The sequence below is a fragment of the Ctenopharyngodon idella genome, chromosome 4 (assembly GCF_019924925.1).
Source record: "Ctenopharyngodon idella isolate HZGC_01 chromosome 4, HZGC01, whole genome shotgun sequence".
Taxonomy (NCBI): Eukaryota; Metazoa; Chordata; class Actinopteri; order Cypriniformes; family Xenocyprididae; genus Ctenopharyngodon; species Ctenopharyngodon idella.
This window is the reverse complement of record NC_067223.1, coordinates 26,332,994-26,351,314: the sequence shown is the minus strand read 5'-3', so window position 1 is coordinate 26,351,314 and position 18,321 is coordinate 26,332,994. Positions and strand designations below refer to the sequence as shown.

General features: G+C 42.0%; 2 protein-coding genes across 7 annotated transcripts in view; one reads left to right on the top strand and one right to left on the bottom strand.

The window, feature by feature from the left end:
* LOC127511131 (tripartite motif-containing protein 16-like) overlaps positions 1–8,756 on the bottom strand; it is a 163,417-nt gene extending 154,661 nt beyond the window's left edge. The window contains exons 1-6 of one of the 4 annotated variants that reach the window (XM_051891733.1): positions 8,060–8,722; positions 7,629–7,724; positions 7,309–7,542; positions 5,461–5,620; positions 5,263–5,310; positions 2,013–3,668 (exon numbers count right to left, since the gene is read on the bottom strand). In XM_051891733.1, coding sequence (XP_051747693.1) covers positions 3,142–3,668; positions 5,263–5,310; positions 5,461–5,620; positions 7,309–7,542; positions 7,629–7,724; positions 8,060–8,632 — 1,638 coding nt within the window. In that variant the 5' untranslated portion in view covers positions 8,633–8,722 and the 3' untranslated portion in view covers positions 2,013–3,141. Of the gene's footprint in view, positions 1–2,012; positions 3,669–5,262; positions 5,311–5,460; positions 5,621–7,308; positions 7,543–7,628; positions 7,725–8,059 lie in introns of those variants that run through there. The other 3 variants (XM_051891734.1, XM_051891735.1, XM_051891736.1) reach the window with 3 other exon arrangements.
* A 3,000-nt stretch (positions 8,757–11,756) lies between these two features.
* Positions 11,757–16,847, top strand: LOC127511171 (gastrula zinc finger protein XlCGF8.2DB-like). Of its 3 annotated transcripts, none has more exons than XM_051891841.1 (2): positions 11,757–11,930; positions 15,313–16,847. In XM_051891841.1, exons 1-2 carry the CDS (start codon positions 11,757–11,759, stop codon positions 16,525–16,527), a joined length of 1,389 nt encoding a protein of 462 aa, XP_051747801.1. In that variant the 3' UTR covers positions 16,528–16,847. The 3 variants fall into 3 exon arrangements, with proteins under 3 accessions (XP_051747801.1, XP_051747803.1, XP_051747802.1); XM_051891843.1 differs by having other exon boundaries at positions 11,757–11,975; positions 15,307–16,847; XM_051891842.1 differs by lacking the exon at positions 11,757–11,930 and having other exon boundaries at positions 15,317–15,777; positions 15,862–16,847.
* The last annotated feature ends 1,474 nt before the right edge of the window (positions 16,848–18,321 follow it).

Genomic DNA, 18,321 nt, shown 5'->3' with positions numbered 1-18,321 from the left:
TTCCCTTCTCCAGAATGTAAGCTGAAAATAGACGCTGAAGCTGCAGCTGAAATCGGTCACTTGTTCACACATTTACTGTTTTCTATATGGGGAATAGCACATAGTGCTCTATATAGGGGATAAGAAATGATTTTAGACGGTGTAAATACACTTTCCATTGGGCGAATGAAGTCTAGTTTCACGTTAATGTCACTCCGGTCTAGAGACATGATGGCACAGAGCGGATCATATGCACGAGTCGGCGCAGACCAGAAAATGTATTGGACCCATTTGAATTCTGCTCAGAATGCTATATTTTAAAGTGATATGGAGGAGATCAAGAGGAGAATTAGGAAGAAACTGCGGCTTTACCAAGCTAAATGGCTTTGGCCAAGCTGTCACTGTGATATAAACTTAACACTATTGGCTATTTTTATATAGGGGAGAAGCTGTTCGATATTTCCCGTCCTGTCTTCCTGATTCAGTAGAAATTACGTCAACACATTGAATAATGCTGCGCGTGTAAATATAAACAAATTTTGATTTCGATGGCTACAACACACTCTAATAAAAAGTTGGGACAGAGGCATGTTTACCACTGTGTCACATCACCTTTCCTTTTAATTACACTTTTTAAATGTTTGGGAATTGAGGATACTAATTGCTGTAGTTTTGAAAATGGAATTTTTTGCCAAATCTCACCTGATAAAAGACAGCTGCTCAACAGTCTGTGGTCATTGTTGTCTGATTCTCCTTTTCATGATGTGCGGCACATTTTCAAGAGACAGATCTGGACTGCAGGCAGGCAGTCAGTCACATCCCTTCTGCGGAGTGTCTAGAAACCACTCTGTTTTAGCATGTGCAGAATGAGGCCTGGCATTGTCTTGATTTCCAGGAAAGATGTCATCTTAATGCCATTATATTTCTCTGTACAATCCCAATATATGCCTCCACGTCAATGATACCTTCACAGAAATTCAAGTCATGCCGTTTACACTTATGCATCTTCATACCATGACAGATGTTTGCTTTTACACCTGATGACAGTCTGGATGTTCCCTTTCATCTTTGGGACTGAGAACTCCATGTCCATTTTTCCCAAAAACAAGCTGAAACGTGAACTCGTCTGACCACAGCACATTTCCACTGCGTTTTGGCCCAGAGAACTCACTGGCTTCTCTGCATTTGACAGATGTGTAGCTTTCTCCTTGTGTAACAGAGGTTCAAGTGGCATTTCTTGATGCAGCAGCTGACTGTTACGTGACAACGTTTTTTCAAAGTACTCCAGAGCCCATGTGTTATATAGTTATAGGCCGCCTGCATTTTTCCCATAAAATAAGTTTTCTGTAAATTTATTATTTTAATTACTTTATTATTATATTATTATAATGAGCCAGAGCTCACCACAGATGAAGGTATTCAGCCTGCCACGAGGAACGAGCTGGAGCCTCCTCTTCAGACTTCATCCAGTTCTTCTGCCTAGTCGCCGCTGTCTCCCGTCAGCCCCTTGGTTCCTCCTCCACCAGCCCTCTGTGGTGTGGACCCACCTTGGGCCAGCTGTTATACAACGGCATCTGGATGCTTGGATCCCTTGGCTCCGTCTCCTGCCACTGAACCAATCACTCCACCTCAGCTCGTCCTCCGGCTCCACCACCCCGGCTCCACCGGGCTCCCTCGATCCTCCGGCTCCACCTTGGTCAGACATCACCAAGCCTTCGCCATGGACTTGCAAGCCATCTCCATCCGTCATCCCCATGGCCTCTTCAAGGAGATTTACACCATGGCTCCTCCCTCCCTCAACTCCGCCGTGGGGCATCATCCTGGCTGGACTCTGGGTTTCCACCAGACTCATCCTGCTCCTGGTTTTCCCTTGGCTACTCCCACCCCTCCTCCCTGTGTCCTGGACTACTCTTGTTGTTTTGTTTTGTTTTTCTCCACGCCCTCCTCCAGAACCCCCCTCCCTCCCTAGATCAGAAAAATTGTACTCATACTTTCACTGATCAAGGGTTTACAGCAAGATCAGATGATCTGGGTTGATATATTTTACATTTATTAAAAAACCGACATTTATCAATTTTACATGACAAATTATTTTATTGAATAACATTTTTAATGAATCCTGTGTGTGATTCATTTTAATGAAAGGTAATTTTGATAGTAATAATAAAAAATGATTTATGTGACACTACAATAAGAACTGAATGATTGTGATTTCCATCAACACAAACAGATCTTGAGAAAAGCACTGATACACTCATCATGACTCACAAACACACACTGATCTTACTAGGGGTGACCCTGAATAGTCAACGATTCGATGCTTCGATAGGAGGAGCCTGATTCGACTACCAATCTCACAGTCGAACCTTCGCAGAGGTGTTATGAAATGAGATATGGGGGCGCTCAATATCTGATTTTACATAGATGTACCGGTTCTCTTCTAATAGGTTAATATACAGACTATTATGATAATGCTGTAAATAAAAATGTGAAAAGAAAGAAGCTTTTAATAAATTTTTTTTTTAATGTGCGTGAATAAATCCAACCATCCCTGTGACAGATTTAAGTTTCACTTCCATGATCCGTGACCAACAGAGTAGCATCTTGGCGGCAGGGATTAAATCTTTAACAATGTCTGGGATAAGAAAGTCTAAAGTGTAGAATTGGATGCATTGGAAACATAAGATGCAACAAACTCTGCGGCGCGCTTCTGCCGGCGAGCGTAAACGAACTGACTAGCGCACTATTTTAAAAGACTCAAACGGACACGGGCAGATCGCATGAAAGACTGGATTTTTCTCTCTCAGTCAGGTAGGGTACAAGTGATTTCAAAACATTTCAGCCGGTTCTAATTCGATTTTTGGATGCCGTGAATGTTTAGCTAAAAATACTGCCACTCCAGTTTAGTGTTTATTGTCTCTGCAGTTAAAAAGACAAAGTTGACAAATCTGGCTATACTTTCGTTATTTTAATAATTTCTTTAACTTTAATTTATTTATTGATCACTCTGGGTTATCTAATTTAACTATTTGTGTCTTAATGTGTTTTGAATATATGTTCCCCTGCACTTTAGGCACTTCATAATAAATGACTTTATTATGACTTTCATTTTTTTAATTATTTTAATTTATTAGAACGGTATATTCAGTCTATTCTGATTCATCAACACAGTTTCACTGATGATCCGACATTAACTCTAAACCCAAGATAGAGCGGTTGAGTGAATGTGGTCTGGACTGTGTGGACGAGGATCATTATGTCTCCAGAGACGCTGTAGAAGGACAGAGTTCCTGCACTGTGATCAACATACACTCCTATTCTACTGCTGATGGGCTCTACAGGTAGTTTAGTCTTTCTGTTATTGTGCATGAATGAGTAACTGAAGGGAGTGCAGTACAAACTCCAGGACTGATCATTATATCCAAACCGACACTCATTACCCCGTCCCTTCCTGCTGATGCTCTTATATGACACTGATATAAACACACCATGATACCCACTCCACTCAATCTCCCAGTAACAGCGTCGATCACACACACTCTCTCTACACAACACCTGACATATATCAAATCTGTCTGGATGATCAGGATACGGCTGGAGTGTGGCAGTGACAGTAATCACTCTGTTCTCCTCAGACAGACGGAGGTATTTATGTGCTGTGTTCAGATCCAGAGTGAGCTGATGGGAATCTGATGAAGATAAAACACATCAGAATCAGGAATTATTAATCTGTCTGATATGCTGTTCAAATGATCATTATCCAAAAAATAGCCCCACCCCCTCCTCAAATAAAATGTCTTCTAATTGTCTTCCCTAAATATTAATGTTGTTTATTATTTTGTGTTTATTATAATTAGGCCTATTATTATATTTACGCCAGATCCTCTGCGCAGGGGAGAGTTTGCTCTTTTCCCAGTTGATCCGAAAACCCAACCGGCTGAGGTGACTGAGCACCAAGTCCCTGTGTTCGCACAACTGATCCCGGGACTGTGCTGGAATGAGCCAGTCACTGTGTTCTCTAATGGGAACAAGGACTGTGTCCGCAACTTTCGTGAAGACGCAGGAAGACAGGGACAGCCTGGTCAGCATGACCCAGGGACCACGCCGTAAACTTCGTCACACAAAGCGTGAGGTCCTTTGTGGTACGAAGCTCACAAAGGGGCCTCGACCTCCCTCGTGCAGGTCCCTCAGTGCTTTGGCCTAATGAACCTGCAACAATGCCATAGTATGTAAAGCAGAGGCCGCTTCCCCACAAGCCTGGTAAGCCTTGCCAGTCAGAGCTGACAAGTACTCAGAGGCTCGGGAAGGGAGACACGGATTGCCCCCTTTGGTGGAGTTAGGGCACAGTTGCATAGGGACGGCCCGCTCCACAGGAGCAATCTGCGTGTAACCTTTAGGGGCCCCGCCACTGAGGATAGTGAGGGGTAGCTACTCGGCGCTCTCGGCGGCCTGGGAAAGCATAGCCATCATCTCCAAATCGGACTCTGACAACACTACTGTCCCCGAAGCGGGTAGCGCAGCCGAATCTTCATCCCCATAGAGTTCAGGCTCACCCTTCGATGTTGCGATCGACATTTAGGCTCCACAAAGGGGAATATGCAAGGGAACTCCACCTTTCTTAAGGTAATAGAGAGTGACCGACTGAAAGGGAACTTAAGAATTCATCTAAAAAATAATCATATTTATCCCTTACTTTTAGAAGATGTACTGTTTTTGAAGAATATGTTGAATCCCTAGTTCAGTGCTGTCCTGATTTACATCTTTGTAAAAGTCATGAGTTCATTCCATTCAAATCTTGCTTTTTCGGATATTAGTAAGTATGATATAGTTATGCTCTCGGTCCCATTTTTGTAAATGTGCAAAATGTGCAGTACAAAATTTAAAACAACAGTGAAGGCATGTATAATGTTAATAAAGACTTCTATTATAATCAATTTAAAATTAATCACATTTCTATTTTTTATTTTATATTTCTATTTCAATCTTTCCATTCATCAAAAATTCTGGATAAAAAACACCTCCATACATTCCGCATGGTTATTTTACATTTCAAAGTATTCAAATAGAAATGGTTCTTTAAAATCATAGAGATATTTCACATTACTACTGTATTTTTTATCAAAAAAATGCAGTCAATGTTCAATATATCAGCAGCATAACCAGTGCAAATCATCATTTACATGATCAACTATAAAACTCTTCTGTCATGTTTTCTTTCTCCTTCTACAGGAAGAACATGAACACACTCAGTGAGTTTTTCTGCTTGTTTTCTTAGTGACTTACATTGTAGGAAGTCGTTCCTGGTTCTGGGAACAATGTTGGTGAAAGTGACTGTGGAAATCAACAGACATGAAGAGTGTGATTATCATGTCAACAGAAAATGATCCCTGCATCCGTTCCTAAGACATTAATATGATCTTCTACATGATATGAGATGATGGAGGATCATTTCTGAGAGCAGATGAATCTCCAGGACTTTACCTCTGTCAGAGATCTTCTTGAGCTCCTCTTTGCAGAAATCCTCCAGTTTGTCTCTCAGCTGACGGACAGATTCTCTCATGCCATCAAAAGAGGAGAGAGAACTGAAGAGATCATCATTTACATCTGTAGATTCAGGAGGAGCTGAGAGAGACTGGAAACTCTACAGAAAACAGAAATCAAAGCTTAAAGGATTAGTTCACTTTCAAATAAAAATTTTCTGATAATTCATGATAATGTCATCCAAGATGTCCATGTCCTTATTTCTTCAGTCAAAAAGAAATGAAGGTTTTTGATAAAAACATTCCAGGATTATTCTCCTTATAGTGGACTTCCATTGGCCCCAAAATTACAGTTCCCTTATTCCTCGTCTGGTATCGTTTAAAGCCCTTTGAAGCTGCACTGAAACTGTAATTTTGACCTTCAACCATTTGGGGCCAATTGAAGTCCACTATAATGGGAATAATCCTGGAATGTTTTCATCAAAAACCTTAATTTATTTTCTTTTCAAAATTATTTGCCACTTATCACTGTAAAGCTGCTTTGACACAATTTGCATTGTAAAAAGCGTTATATATAAATAAAGGTGACTTGACTTGATTATATCATGTTAGAGCTATAATTTCTAGCGTTTTTCACTTACACTATATGTGAACTTTCTAGGAAAACACTTGGATGAACAAACATCTGGCAATAACAAATGTAACAGATCAAGTGCATCAAAGGCGTCACATGACAGGGTTGAGTAGATTTGATCAGGAAAGCAGATCAAAAGCAACGAGCAGATTAACCATTATTTATAACTTTTGAGCAGTTAGTGGCTCTCCAATTCACAGGGACTCTTAGCACACACCCTAACCCTAACCCAGCATTGCTATTATACAGCCTTACTGTCAGGGTTCTGGAACTTTTTCTGGTCTAGTTTATTTCTTGGTTTTGTGACGTGTGCTCTCTTGTCTGCATGTCTTGTTTCATGTTGGGGCCATGGTGTTCGGATCCCGGCACTCATGTCTAGTTCAGTTTCGGTTTCATGTCGGGGTTTAGATACTCGCGCTCCCTGTTCTGTCTTTATTGTGAGCGCACAGGTTTTGTGTCCTCTCACTCGCTGTGTGCCCTTGTCTCGTGTGTTTTGAAGTGCTTGGTTTATGTTTTCATTGGCCAGGCGCTCTTGTGTTGTCCATGTCCTGTGTAGCACTCGGTTGTTTGCACCTGCCGCGTGCTTTCATGTCGTGGTCTGTGTGAACACGCAGTCTGTGTTTGCAGTCCCGTGCCAGGTCGTCATCGTACATTCCCTGTTGTTTCGTCAAGTCAAGTCTTGTTTTCCCCCTTGGGGAAGTTTTTGTTTTATTTTTTATTAAATAAAAAGCCCATTTGTACTGCATCATTGCATCACTTTTTTGAACTTTACTGTCAAATTAATTAATGTGTTAATGAAAATTATTATAAAAGGTTTCGGCAGGTTATCTGATTTTGGTAAACAAAAGATTATAAAAAGATAAGTAAAGAGATGATGGGAAATCTAGCTGGGTGAAACTGGAATCATCAAGCTCGTGGATTTCTCATTGTTGTAAAAATAAGCTTAAATATTAGTGAAGTTTTGAACTGTTGTCTGGAAGCTCAATATATCTTTCAGAAAAATGTTTCCTAAGAGATTTCCAGAGCTGAACTACATTTGTAAGTGCATCTCTTTCAAAAGAAGATGATCAGATGAGAGTCTGACTGATGATTATATAATAACCGAACACACAGATCAACACTTCAGTCAACGGCTCATTCTGCTCTCATGAAATGTTTCTCTGTGAGTCTCTTGCTCAAGTCCACTATGATCCTGTTCTTCTAGATCTCTGTTACCTGCAGGAAATGGATGTGATCCTGTGTGTGTGAAATCTGCTCCAGCTCAGCGTCTCTCCTCCTCAGATCATTGATCTCCTGCTCCAGTCGCTCCAGTCGTCCTTCAGCTCGACTCACTGCAGTCTTTTCCTGATCTCTGATCCGCTGTGTGGCCTCAGACCGGCTTCTCTCAATGGAGGGGATGAGCTCAGTGAAGATCCTCTCACTGTCCTCCACTGCTGTCTGTGCAGAGCTCTGTTAGGACACACATCACAATCACACAGTGGCTTCAGTGAGTCCTGACTGAGACTTCTCAAACTTCTCTTCTTCTCCAGACTCACCTTATGAGACTCCACAGCCTCTCTCAGCTGCTGAAGATCTTTCTCTCTCTGCTGGATCCTCTGCTGGAACGACCTCTGCGTCTCCTTCAGCTGGTGCTAAAGGACAAACCAATAACAGGAGAAACATCACATAAATCATCAGGTAAACAGATATGAATCCAGTATCTGTGAAATGGTGAGATCGAGGGTTAAAGATCTTGCATGGTAAGATTATAGGTTCTTTCAAGCTTAGACACGTGAGGGCAATTTTTTACCTAGGAAATCCCCATTTACAATAATTCCGAGAGCACATGAACTAAAACTGAAACTAAAACAGAATTCAGAGAGAGGTTGAAAACGGACATTATATGATGTAAATGTATTCTAGTAGACCCTGTAAACAAAATGATGAACCTGTTAAGGAGCATAATGGGACCTCTTTAAGTTCATACCTGTTTCTCTGTCCTCTGTGCTGCAGTTGATACAGTGTTGTGGTTTTTATGTTCATCCATCGTACACAGCACACATATACACTTCTGGTCAGTGCGGCAGAAAACCTCAAGGATCTTGTCATGTTTCTGGCAGATCATCTCCTGCAGTCGTCCAGTGGCATCAGTCAGATTGTGTCTCTGTCTTTTAAAGAAACTCTCATGTTGTTCAAGGTGATTCTGACAGTAAGACTCCAGACACCCCAAACAGGACTTGACGGCTTTGTGTTTTCTTCCAGTACAGACGTCACACTGCACATCTCCAGCTCCAGCGTAACAGTCAGCAGGAAGTTTTCTCTTCTTCAGTTTCTCCACCACTTCAGCCAGCATGGTGTTTTCAGCTAAAGCAGGTCTTGAACTGACGGTCTGTTTGCACTGAGGACAGCTGTAGACTCTCTTCTGATCCTCCTGATCCCAGCAGTCTGTAATACAGCTCTTACAGTAACTGTGTCCACAGGGAATGGTCACTGGATCCTTCAGGAGATCCAGACACACTGGACACTTGAATTCATCCTGAGAAATTCTGGCTTCTGCCATTTTACTGCATGAATACAGAGACACAAACACACAACAGCTCAACTGCACTTCAGTTTCACTTTCTCTGAACTGAACTGTTTCTGTTTCCTGGTTCTGTGTTTGAGTGACGTGTGAAAAATACGCATGTCTGTAAAGCAGTTTTTGTGATCCAGTAAACAAAATTGTGCACAAAATATTTACAAGGCAAGAAAAAAATAATATAACAAAAAATATCTATCTATCTATCTATCTATCTGTAATGATGGGTCAACAGTGTGTGGATCCATTAGCAGCTTTATTGAACACAGCAGTAGTACAGACAAGGGCAGAGCAGTACCGTAATCAGGGACAGGCAGGGGTCGAGGCTGGCAGCAAGGATCAGAGACGGGTCACAGGCGGGGATCAAGACAGGCGGCAAACAATCACAGTCCAGAGTACAGGCAAAGTTCAGGGCAGGCGGCAGAGGTTCACAGATAATAAACAGTCCGGGTAATAACAAGATATCAATCCACAGAATAACGCTCAGAAATGACTACCGTAGCAAATCAAGACTTCGCGAAGATGTGGTGTGTGTGCGTGTCTTAAATAGTGTGTGCGTGACGTAGTGCAGGTGAAAGTGCAATTAGTCCCAGGAATGAGGGCCTATGGGAAATGGAGTCCGAATGGCAGGGAGTCAATATTCCGGTGATGGCTCCCTCCGGCAGTCCGGAGGATGAACCGTGGGAGCCATATTCACGACAGAGCCCCCACCCTGCGAGCGGCTCCAGACGCGAGGAGGCGGACGCCGGGGTCTACCACGTGGTCGAGGGGCCGGTCTCTCCAGGTGCGTCCGATGGAATTCTTCCATGAGTGCAGGGTCCAGGATATTATCCGCGTCGACCCAGGATCGCTCCTCCGGTCCGTACCCCTCCCAGTCGACCAGATATTGCAGTCTCCGACCCCGGCGCCTTGAATCGAGCAGTTCTCGGACTTGATAGGCCTCCTCGCCCTCAATCATCAGTGGTGGGGGATGACGGCCCTCGGCTCCCTCCAGCTCCCCTCTCGGACCTCCGGAGGGTTTCAGCAGTGAAACATGGAAAGTGGGAGAGACACGATAATTAGCAGGTAAATCTAACCGAAAAGAAACAGGAGTAATTTGTCTAGTAATTTGGAAAGGCCCTACAAACCTGGGACTGAGTTTCTTGCATGGAAGTCTCAGCCGTAGATCCCTGGTGGATAGCCAAACCCATTGCCCCACAATGTACTGGGGGTTCGGTCGCCGGTGTTGGTTGGCCTGGATCTCTTGTCTCCTGATAGCACGTTGCAGATGGTGATGAGCCAGATCCCAAGTCTCCTCACTCCTTCGCATCCACTCGTTGACTGACGGTAGCTCAGAGGGTTCACCTGACCACGGGAACAAAGGAGGTTGATAGCCTAGGACGCACTGGAAGGGGGTAATCCCTGTGGCTGGTTTTCTGAGGGAATTTTGAGCGTATTCAGCCCACATCAAGTATCGACTCCATTCCATCTGGTCTCTTTGGCAGTAGGTGCGGAGGAAGCGTGTGAGTTCTTGATTCATCCGCTCAGTCTGCCCGTTGGATTCTGGGTGGTAGCCAGACGTGAGACTGATGTTGACGTTCATGTTTTTGAAAAATGCTGACCAGACTCGAGAAGTAAATCGAGGACCTCTATCTGACACTATGTCCTCAGATAATCCGTAAAACCTGAAGACGAAGTTGCAGAGCAATTCAGCGGTCTCGAAAGCAGTGGGGAGCTTGGGCAGAGGAATGAGGCGGCAGGCTTTTGAGAAGCGATCTATAACAGCGAGGATGGTGGTGTTGCCTTGTGATACAGGAAGGTCGGTGACAAAGTGTATGGCGATGTGCGACCAGGGGCGTTGTGGAATGGGCAGTGGCTGCAGCAGGCCAGCCGGGGACTGATGTGGGGTTTTGGATGTTTGGCAGGCTGTGCAGTTGTGGACAAACCGAATGACGTCTTGGAATCCCACCAGAATTGGTTTTGGAGAAGGTTATGAGTGGCGGTGATGCCTGGGTGACCAGAACTGGGAAGGTCGTAGACGTGGTGCAAAAGTTTATCTCTTAAGGGAGCTGGTACAAATGTGCGGTCCGGCGGACATGCAGTTGGTGGTGCGGACTGTTCGTTGGCCTGTGTTATTTCTGACATTATATCCCACTGGACTGGGGCTAGGAGGAGTGTGTTGGGAATTATATGTTCTTCGGTGTCTTGTCTTTCTACCCGGTCTGTCTGTCGGGACAATGCGTCGGCTTTAGTGTTCTTGGACCCTGGTCTATAAGTCACTTTGAACTGGATACGGGTAAAGAACATGGCCCATCGAGCCTGGCGGGGATTCAGGAGGTATTCTAAGTTCTTATGGTCTGTGAGCACGGTGAATGGATGTTGGGCTCCCTCCAACCAATGGCGCCATTCCTCCAGCACCGCTTTCATTGCCAGTAACTCACGGTCACCCACGTCATAATTTCGTTCTGCGGCAGATAACTTTCTGGAATAGAAGGCACAGGGAAACATTTTCTCAGGGGTACCCTGGCGCTGAGACAGAATGGCTCCGATGCCAGTGTTAGAGGCGTCTACTTCCACTATGAAAGGTCGGTCAGGGTCTGGATGACGGAGAATGGGTGCCGTGGTGAACCGTTCTTTTAGCTCGATGAACGCTTCATCAGCCTCTGGGGACCAGTGTAAGCGAGATGTCTGATGTTTAGTCATGGAGGTTAGCGGAGCTGCAACACTGCTGAAATTGCGTATGAACCACCTGTAGAAATTTGCAAAGCCCAGAAAGCTCTGTAAGCGTTTGAATCATCTTAAACACAACGAGAATAAACAAACAAATTCCTGCAAACCAACTGCTAATGTTTTCATGGAAATATTAAATGTAATCTACAAATAGATAAATATAGCATAAAAATTATAAATATGAATCTACTGTAACACTTTTTTTAATTTGTAATACTAGTTTTGAGTGTTTTTAGTCTAATCAGATTAAGTCCATTAACTCTAGCTAGATCTGATTGAGACACACTCAGAGATTTAGTTTTGAGTGTTTTTCTTTCTGTTATTTTAAAACCACAAATCCAAACACATAAAAACTCCTGGTGAAGCAACTGAGATCCACGTGACACACTATTATGTTATGGCGTTTATTCAAGAGGAAAGTGAAGACGTAAGGATTGAAAAAGTATTCAGTTTGAAACATGAAGAAACTGAGAAACAAACAAAGATGGTGTTTATTAAAGAGGAGAGTGAAGACATGAGGATTGAAAAAGTATTCAGTTTGAAACATGAAGATACTGAGGAACAAACAAAGATGGTGTTTATTAAAGAAGAGAGTGAAGACATGAAGATTGAAGAAATCTTCAGAGTGAAACATGACGAAACTGAGGAACAAACAGGTTGATTTCATTCTCAAAGCTGAACTCAGTCATTTGTTCTTTATTAAAATGTCCAGCTCTACAGAAATTAATGATATTTTTGAAGAGTGTCGCAATTAAAACGGTTTTATTCAGAAACAAGAAACAAACTAGTCTTGAACATGGTTTCATATGTAACTGCACAGTAAAGCACTAAACTCACCTGATAACTCTGGTCTGTAAGGTTTGAAACTCTTAAGGTTTTTCACTCACCCTTATGTCATTCCAATCATCATGACTTCCTTTCTTCTGTGGAACATGAAAATTCTTGGGCAAAACATTAGTTCTAGTCACCATTCACTTAAATTATATGGGCAAAAAGTATAATAAAAGTGATTGGTGACTGAGGCTAACATTCTGCCTCACAGAAGAAAGTACCTGGGATTCACATCTGCTTACAAATTTGCTGCTCCCTGCCCCACCCTGCTTCCCACACTTTTAAGGGGAAAAACCTTTCCTCCAGGTTCGAGACATATCTGTTGTTGCTTCCTCCAAACAGATCAGAGACGTGCAACATAGTATACATTGCTGCCTCCTACCTAACAGGGCAGAGACTCAGAACATGGTGTATATGGTTCAATATGGAGTACCGCAAGGCTCAGTACTAGGACCATTGCTTTTCACCCTATACATGCTGCCCTTGGGAGATATCATTAGGAAACATGCAGTTAGTTTTCTACACTGAAGGTACTCAACTATTTATTTCTTTGCGGCCTGACAAATCATACCAAAGTCCTCTGCACAGACCCCTATGGCCAGATTCATCTCCATGTCGGTGTGATGAATCCCGGCCTTTGAGCAAAATGGATGAATGTTTTTGAATATCAATCCATAATCTGAATTGTGATGCAGCCTGAAATAATGATCACACCATGTTTGTTCCTTTGACCAGAGGAGTAACATATTTTATTGGCTTTTAATGCAAGTATTGAATTCTGTTTGCATCATTGAATCATTTTCTTGTTCATCACTTTAAAGCTGCTTTGAAGCAATATCTATTGTATAAAGAACTATTTAAATCAATGTGACTTGACTTAACTTGACTATCTGTTAATGTTTTATTCTCTGTCAGGATAGAAACACAGAAATTTGTATTGTCTGTTATTATCTTACTAGATGAACCAGAGACTCAGAACTAGGGTTGGGTATCATTTGAATTGTAAAGATTCTGATTCAGTAAAATTTGAGTTCCAATAAGGTAAAAAATAAAAATAACTTCTGCCTATGGTTTAAAATGAATAAAATATACATTACAAATATAGTTACAAAAGTTATTCAGTCAAGAACGAGTGAATTTTCTGTCTTCTGTTATTGACAGACTTAAGTTATTGTAGAGACTGCAGCAGGTTTATTAGGCTGCTGTCACTTTAAGAGTGGCACAGACCCAATATACTGTTACACACGTGTTTGCTCTGTCAGTTGTTACGTTCACTCAAGACTTAACCAACTGTGTTTATGAGGATATTTTGTCATTTTTGTGTTTATTTGTCGGTTCAAGTGCAAAAACACGAGGAAGAGAACTCAGTATCGTGCACCATTCAGTATGAGAGGCAGCTTCTGTACGCACATCATTTTGAAATGTGTGTGTGCAGCACAGAAATCAGTGCGTAAATGGTTTAAAATCCACTTAAATCACGTTTTCTGTGAGCATGCTTTGAATGTGTGTGCAGCCCAGAAAACAACGCTCGGTCTAGCTCCTGAATGGTTTAAAGTCATAGTAAAATGCACACAAAGGAATCGATAAGAGGAACTTAGAACGGTGAGTGTCTCTTGAAAGAGTACATTTATCCCTTTCTGGGACAAATAATTGCAATTTAGCGCTTTTCACTTCCAGTGCTGTGATTGCCTGTTGACAACGGAGGTGGCGCACACAGTGTGGCCGGCCCTTCTTCCTCATTGTGGAACTTACTTTCATAGTGTAACGCACATGGTTAGAACAGTGACTTTTAATGTTTTACCAAACCACTTCCATATACCTTTGGCAGTGTTCTGAACACATAAGCCACATACACAGTTTCAGGAGTGACAAAATTATCATTGCATGTGTGTACGGAAAACTCTCGAAAACTGCAGTGATTGACAGCTTGGAAACCATAGCAACATTCTGGCATCTTGTTTGTTATCCGTTATTGTGACCAAAGTAATATTACAATGACAAAACACACTTTATTTCAGTCGATGGAGGCGTTGTGTTTCACAAAGAGCGCGCTCTTTCTGTGTTGTCATGATCACATTATAAGTGTTTTTGGGCTTGTTGTTTAAGTTCGGCTCATAAAGCGAACTGGTTTATGGAGTTATTAAAGTGAGTTATTTTCTAGCAAGATCTGGCAACACTGAGTCAAAGCTCATTCGCTGCTTTCCCTGTGATTCACTGCGCAAACAGAAGAATAGTCTCACATAGCCAGACCTTCAGACTGACGGCAGAAGGTCTGGACTCTTCGCAGCTTTCATTGGCCAAGGACCGCCCAAGAGGACGTTTGACAGACATGTAACTCAACCAGTCACCGTTCATTTTGTTCCGCGTCATGTTTAGGGGATTGAAAATTTAAAATCGATGTCCCAACAATAACAGACCAGCGTGCAACTAATAAATTAATAATTTAAGAAAATTGTGCAAGTTCACTGCAACAGTGGAGCCGCGAACTTCACATACTTTTGAAAATCCAGTGTTTAGCTGATCCTCATTGTCACAGTTGTAAACACGACAGCGTTCTTCTTCCGTGAGAGGGTTTACAGTTAAGTGCACCATATCCATCAGACGTTCAGCCAACGGTCCGTCTGAGGCTGAGACTAACAGAAGAGAGACACATCTCCGATGCACGTTAAAAAACTTCATTAACAAATAGTTGTTCAGTTCAGTTCTGTACGCACTACATAGAATTTCTGTAAATGCGTTTGTCACTACCTGTATTTTTCAGGAGTTAATTCGGTTGTAGAATGCGGTTGTCACTTCCGTATTTTACTGAACTGGGTGTGTACAGAATGCAAGTAAAAGCTAAAAGGTGAACTGACAACCGAATTTAGCTGCAGTGTTTACGTGGCCATAGAATCCAAACATGAAGGAAAAAAAGAGTTTGGAACATGTCCTAAAGAAAGCAAAGTGTTACGAATATTGAGAAAAGGTTCTGAGATTACAGGTAACACCTTTTCCAGTAGCTTAGTGGGTATATGATCTAGCATACATGTTTTTGCTTTTGATGCCTTAAATATGTTAATGTCTTGATGTCTGTTGTTTGGTGCCAGTAAACTGGGGTTAACATGTATTTGTCTCTTTTAGACCTGATGGCACTGAAAGTGGAGAGTCAAGAACTAAATGAAATGGAAGAGAAAGATCAGTATGGGAAACATCATGATTTCATAACTGAAGAAAAATCTTTTAATTGCTCACAGACTGAAAATATTTCCTCACAAAACATCACTCAAAAGACTGGAAAGAGTTTAACTGAAAAACGACACCTTAAAGTCCACATGAAAATTCATAGTGGAGCAAAGTCATTCAGATGTAATCAGTGTGGAAAGAGTTTCACTCTAAAAAGAAACCTTAACAAGCATAAAAAAATTCACTCTAGAGAGAAGCCTTTCACCTGCCAACAGTGTGGAAAGAGCTTCACTGATAAAGGACACCTTAAAGTCCACATGAGAATTCACACTGGAGAGAAGCCTTATACCTGCCAAGAGTGTGGAAAGAGCTTCATTAAAAAAGCAAACCTCGAGGATCATATGAAAATTCACACTGGAGAGAAGGCGTTCACCTGCCAACAGTGTGAAAGGAGTTTCACTCATAAAGGACACCTTAAAGGCCACATGAGAATTCACACTGGAGAGAAGCCTTACACTTGCCAACAGTGTGGAAAGAGCTTTATTAAAAAAGCAAACCTCGAGGATCATATGAGAATTCACACTGGAGAGAAGGCGTTCACCTGCCAACAGTGTGAAAGGAGTTTCACTCATAAAGGACACCTTAAAGGCCACATGAGAATTCACACTGGAGAGAAACCTTTCACCTGCCAACAGTGTGGAAAGAGCTTCAGTGAAAAAGGAAACCTTAAAAAACACATGATAATTCACACTGGAGAGAAGCCTTACACTTGCCAACAGTGTGGAAAGAGCTTTATTAAAAAAGCAAACCTCGAGGATCATATGAGAATTCACACTGGAGAGAAGCCTTTGACTTGCAAATTGTGTGGAAAGAGCTTCACTGATAAAGGGAACCTGAAAGTCCACATAAGAATTTACACTGGAGAGAAGCCTTACACCTGCCAACAGTGTGGAAAGAGCTTTATTCGAAAAGAACATCTCAAAGTCCACATGAGAGTTCACACCAGAGAGAAGCCTTTTACCTGCCAACAGTGTGGAATGAGTTTCACTCAAAAAGGACATCTTAAAAGGCACATAATCAGTCACACTAAGGAGAAGCCCTTCACATGTGGTCAGTGTGGAAAGAGTTTCAAACATAAAGAAACCCTTAATTGCCACTTGAGAAATCACTTGTGAAGTTTGGGAAAAGTTTCATTCTAAACGGACACCTGAGATGTCACAATTGAGAGAAGCCTTTGTTATGTATTTAGCCATGTCATGTCTTTATCAGATAATCGTCTGAACAGGTGACACTCTGACATGTTCATTTTTATTTCACCATGGCCACTTCTATTTGCATCCTTCATCTCTTTATAGTTTGCCTTGATGCTTTTTCTTTTCCTTTGGCATGTGCATATATATGAATGCCTGTTGCAACACCTGTCTGTTTGCTTTCCTATTGTTTCAGATATTAAGCAGTTGTGTAAATGCCCACTAATTTCAGTTGTATAACAGAATACAACCCGAATTCCGGAAAAGTTGTGACGTCTTTTTAAATTTGAATAAAATGAAAACTAAAAGACTTTCAAATCACATGAGCCAATATTTTATTCACAATAGAACATAGATAACATAAATGTTTAAACTGAGACATTTTACAATTTTATGCACAAAATGAGCTCATTTCAAATTTGATGCCTGCTACAGGTCTCAAAATAGTTGGGACGGGGGCATGTTTACCATGGTGTAGCATCTCCTCTTCTTTTCAAAACAGTTTGAAAAGTCTGGGCATCAAGGTTATGAGTTTCTGGAGTTTTGGTGTTGGAATTCGGTTCCATTCTTGCCTGATATAGGTTTCCAGCTGCTGAAGCGTTCGTGGTCGTCTTTCGTTTAATGATGCGCTAAATGTTCTCTATAGGTGAAAGATCTGGACTGCAGGCAGGCCAATTCAGCACCCGGACTCTTCTACAATGAAGCCGTGCTGTTGTAATAGCTGCAGTATGTGGTTTTGCATTGTCCTGCTGAAATACACAAGGCCTTCCCTGAAATAGACGTCATCTGGAGGGGAGCATATGTTGCTCTAAAACCTTTATATACCTTTCAGCATTCATAGTGCCTTCCAAAACATGCAAGCTGCCCATACCGTATGCACTTATGCACCTCCATACCATCAGAGATGCTGGCTTTTGAACTGAATGCTGATAACACGCTGGAAGGTCTCCCTCCTCTTCAGCCCGGAGGACACGGCGTCCGTGATTTCCAATAAGAATGTCAAATTTGGATTCATCTGACCATAGAACACTTTCCACTTTGAAACAGTCCATTTTAAATGAGCCTTGGCCCACAGGACACGACGGGGCTTCTGGACCATGTTTACCTATGGCTTCCTTTTTGCATGATAGCGCTTTAGTTGGCATCTGCAGATGGCACAGTGGATTGTGTTTACCAACAGTGGTTTCTGGAAGTATTCCTGGGCCCATTTAGTAATGTCATTGACACAATCATGCCGATGAGTGATGCATCTGAGGGCCTGAAGACCACGGGCATCCAATAAAGGTCTTCGGCCTTGTCCCTTACGCACAGAGATTTCTCCAGTTTCTCTAAATCTTTTGATGATGTTTTGCACTGTAGATGATGAGATTAGCAAAGCCTTTGCAATTTGACATTGAGGAACATTGTTTTCCACAATCTTTTTACACACTCTTTCACAGATTGGAGAGCCTCTGCCCATCTTTACTTCTGAGAGACTCTGCCTCTCTAAGACATCCCTTTTATAGCTAATCATGTTACAGACCTGATATCAATCAACTTAATTAGTTGCTAGATGTTCTCCCAGCTGAATCTTTTCAAAATTTCTTGCTTTTTCAGCGATTTGTTGCCCCCATGCCAACTTTTTTGAGACTTATAGCAGGCATCAAATTTGAAATTAGCTCATTTAGTAGATAAGTGTAAAATTTCTCAATCGCTACACATTATTCAGTGTTTCATAGA

Excerpts from the sequence above, each read along its gene's own strand:
- LOC127511171 (XM_051891843.1), top strand. The coding sequence starts at position 11,757 with ATGGCGTTTATTCAAGAGGAAAGTGAAGACGTAAGGATTGAAAAAGTA. Across the intron at positions 11,976-15,306 it reads AAGACATGAAGATTGAAGAA|TTAGACCTGATGGCACTGAA; the intron begins ATCTTCAGAGTG and ends TATTTGTCTCTT.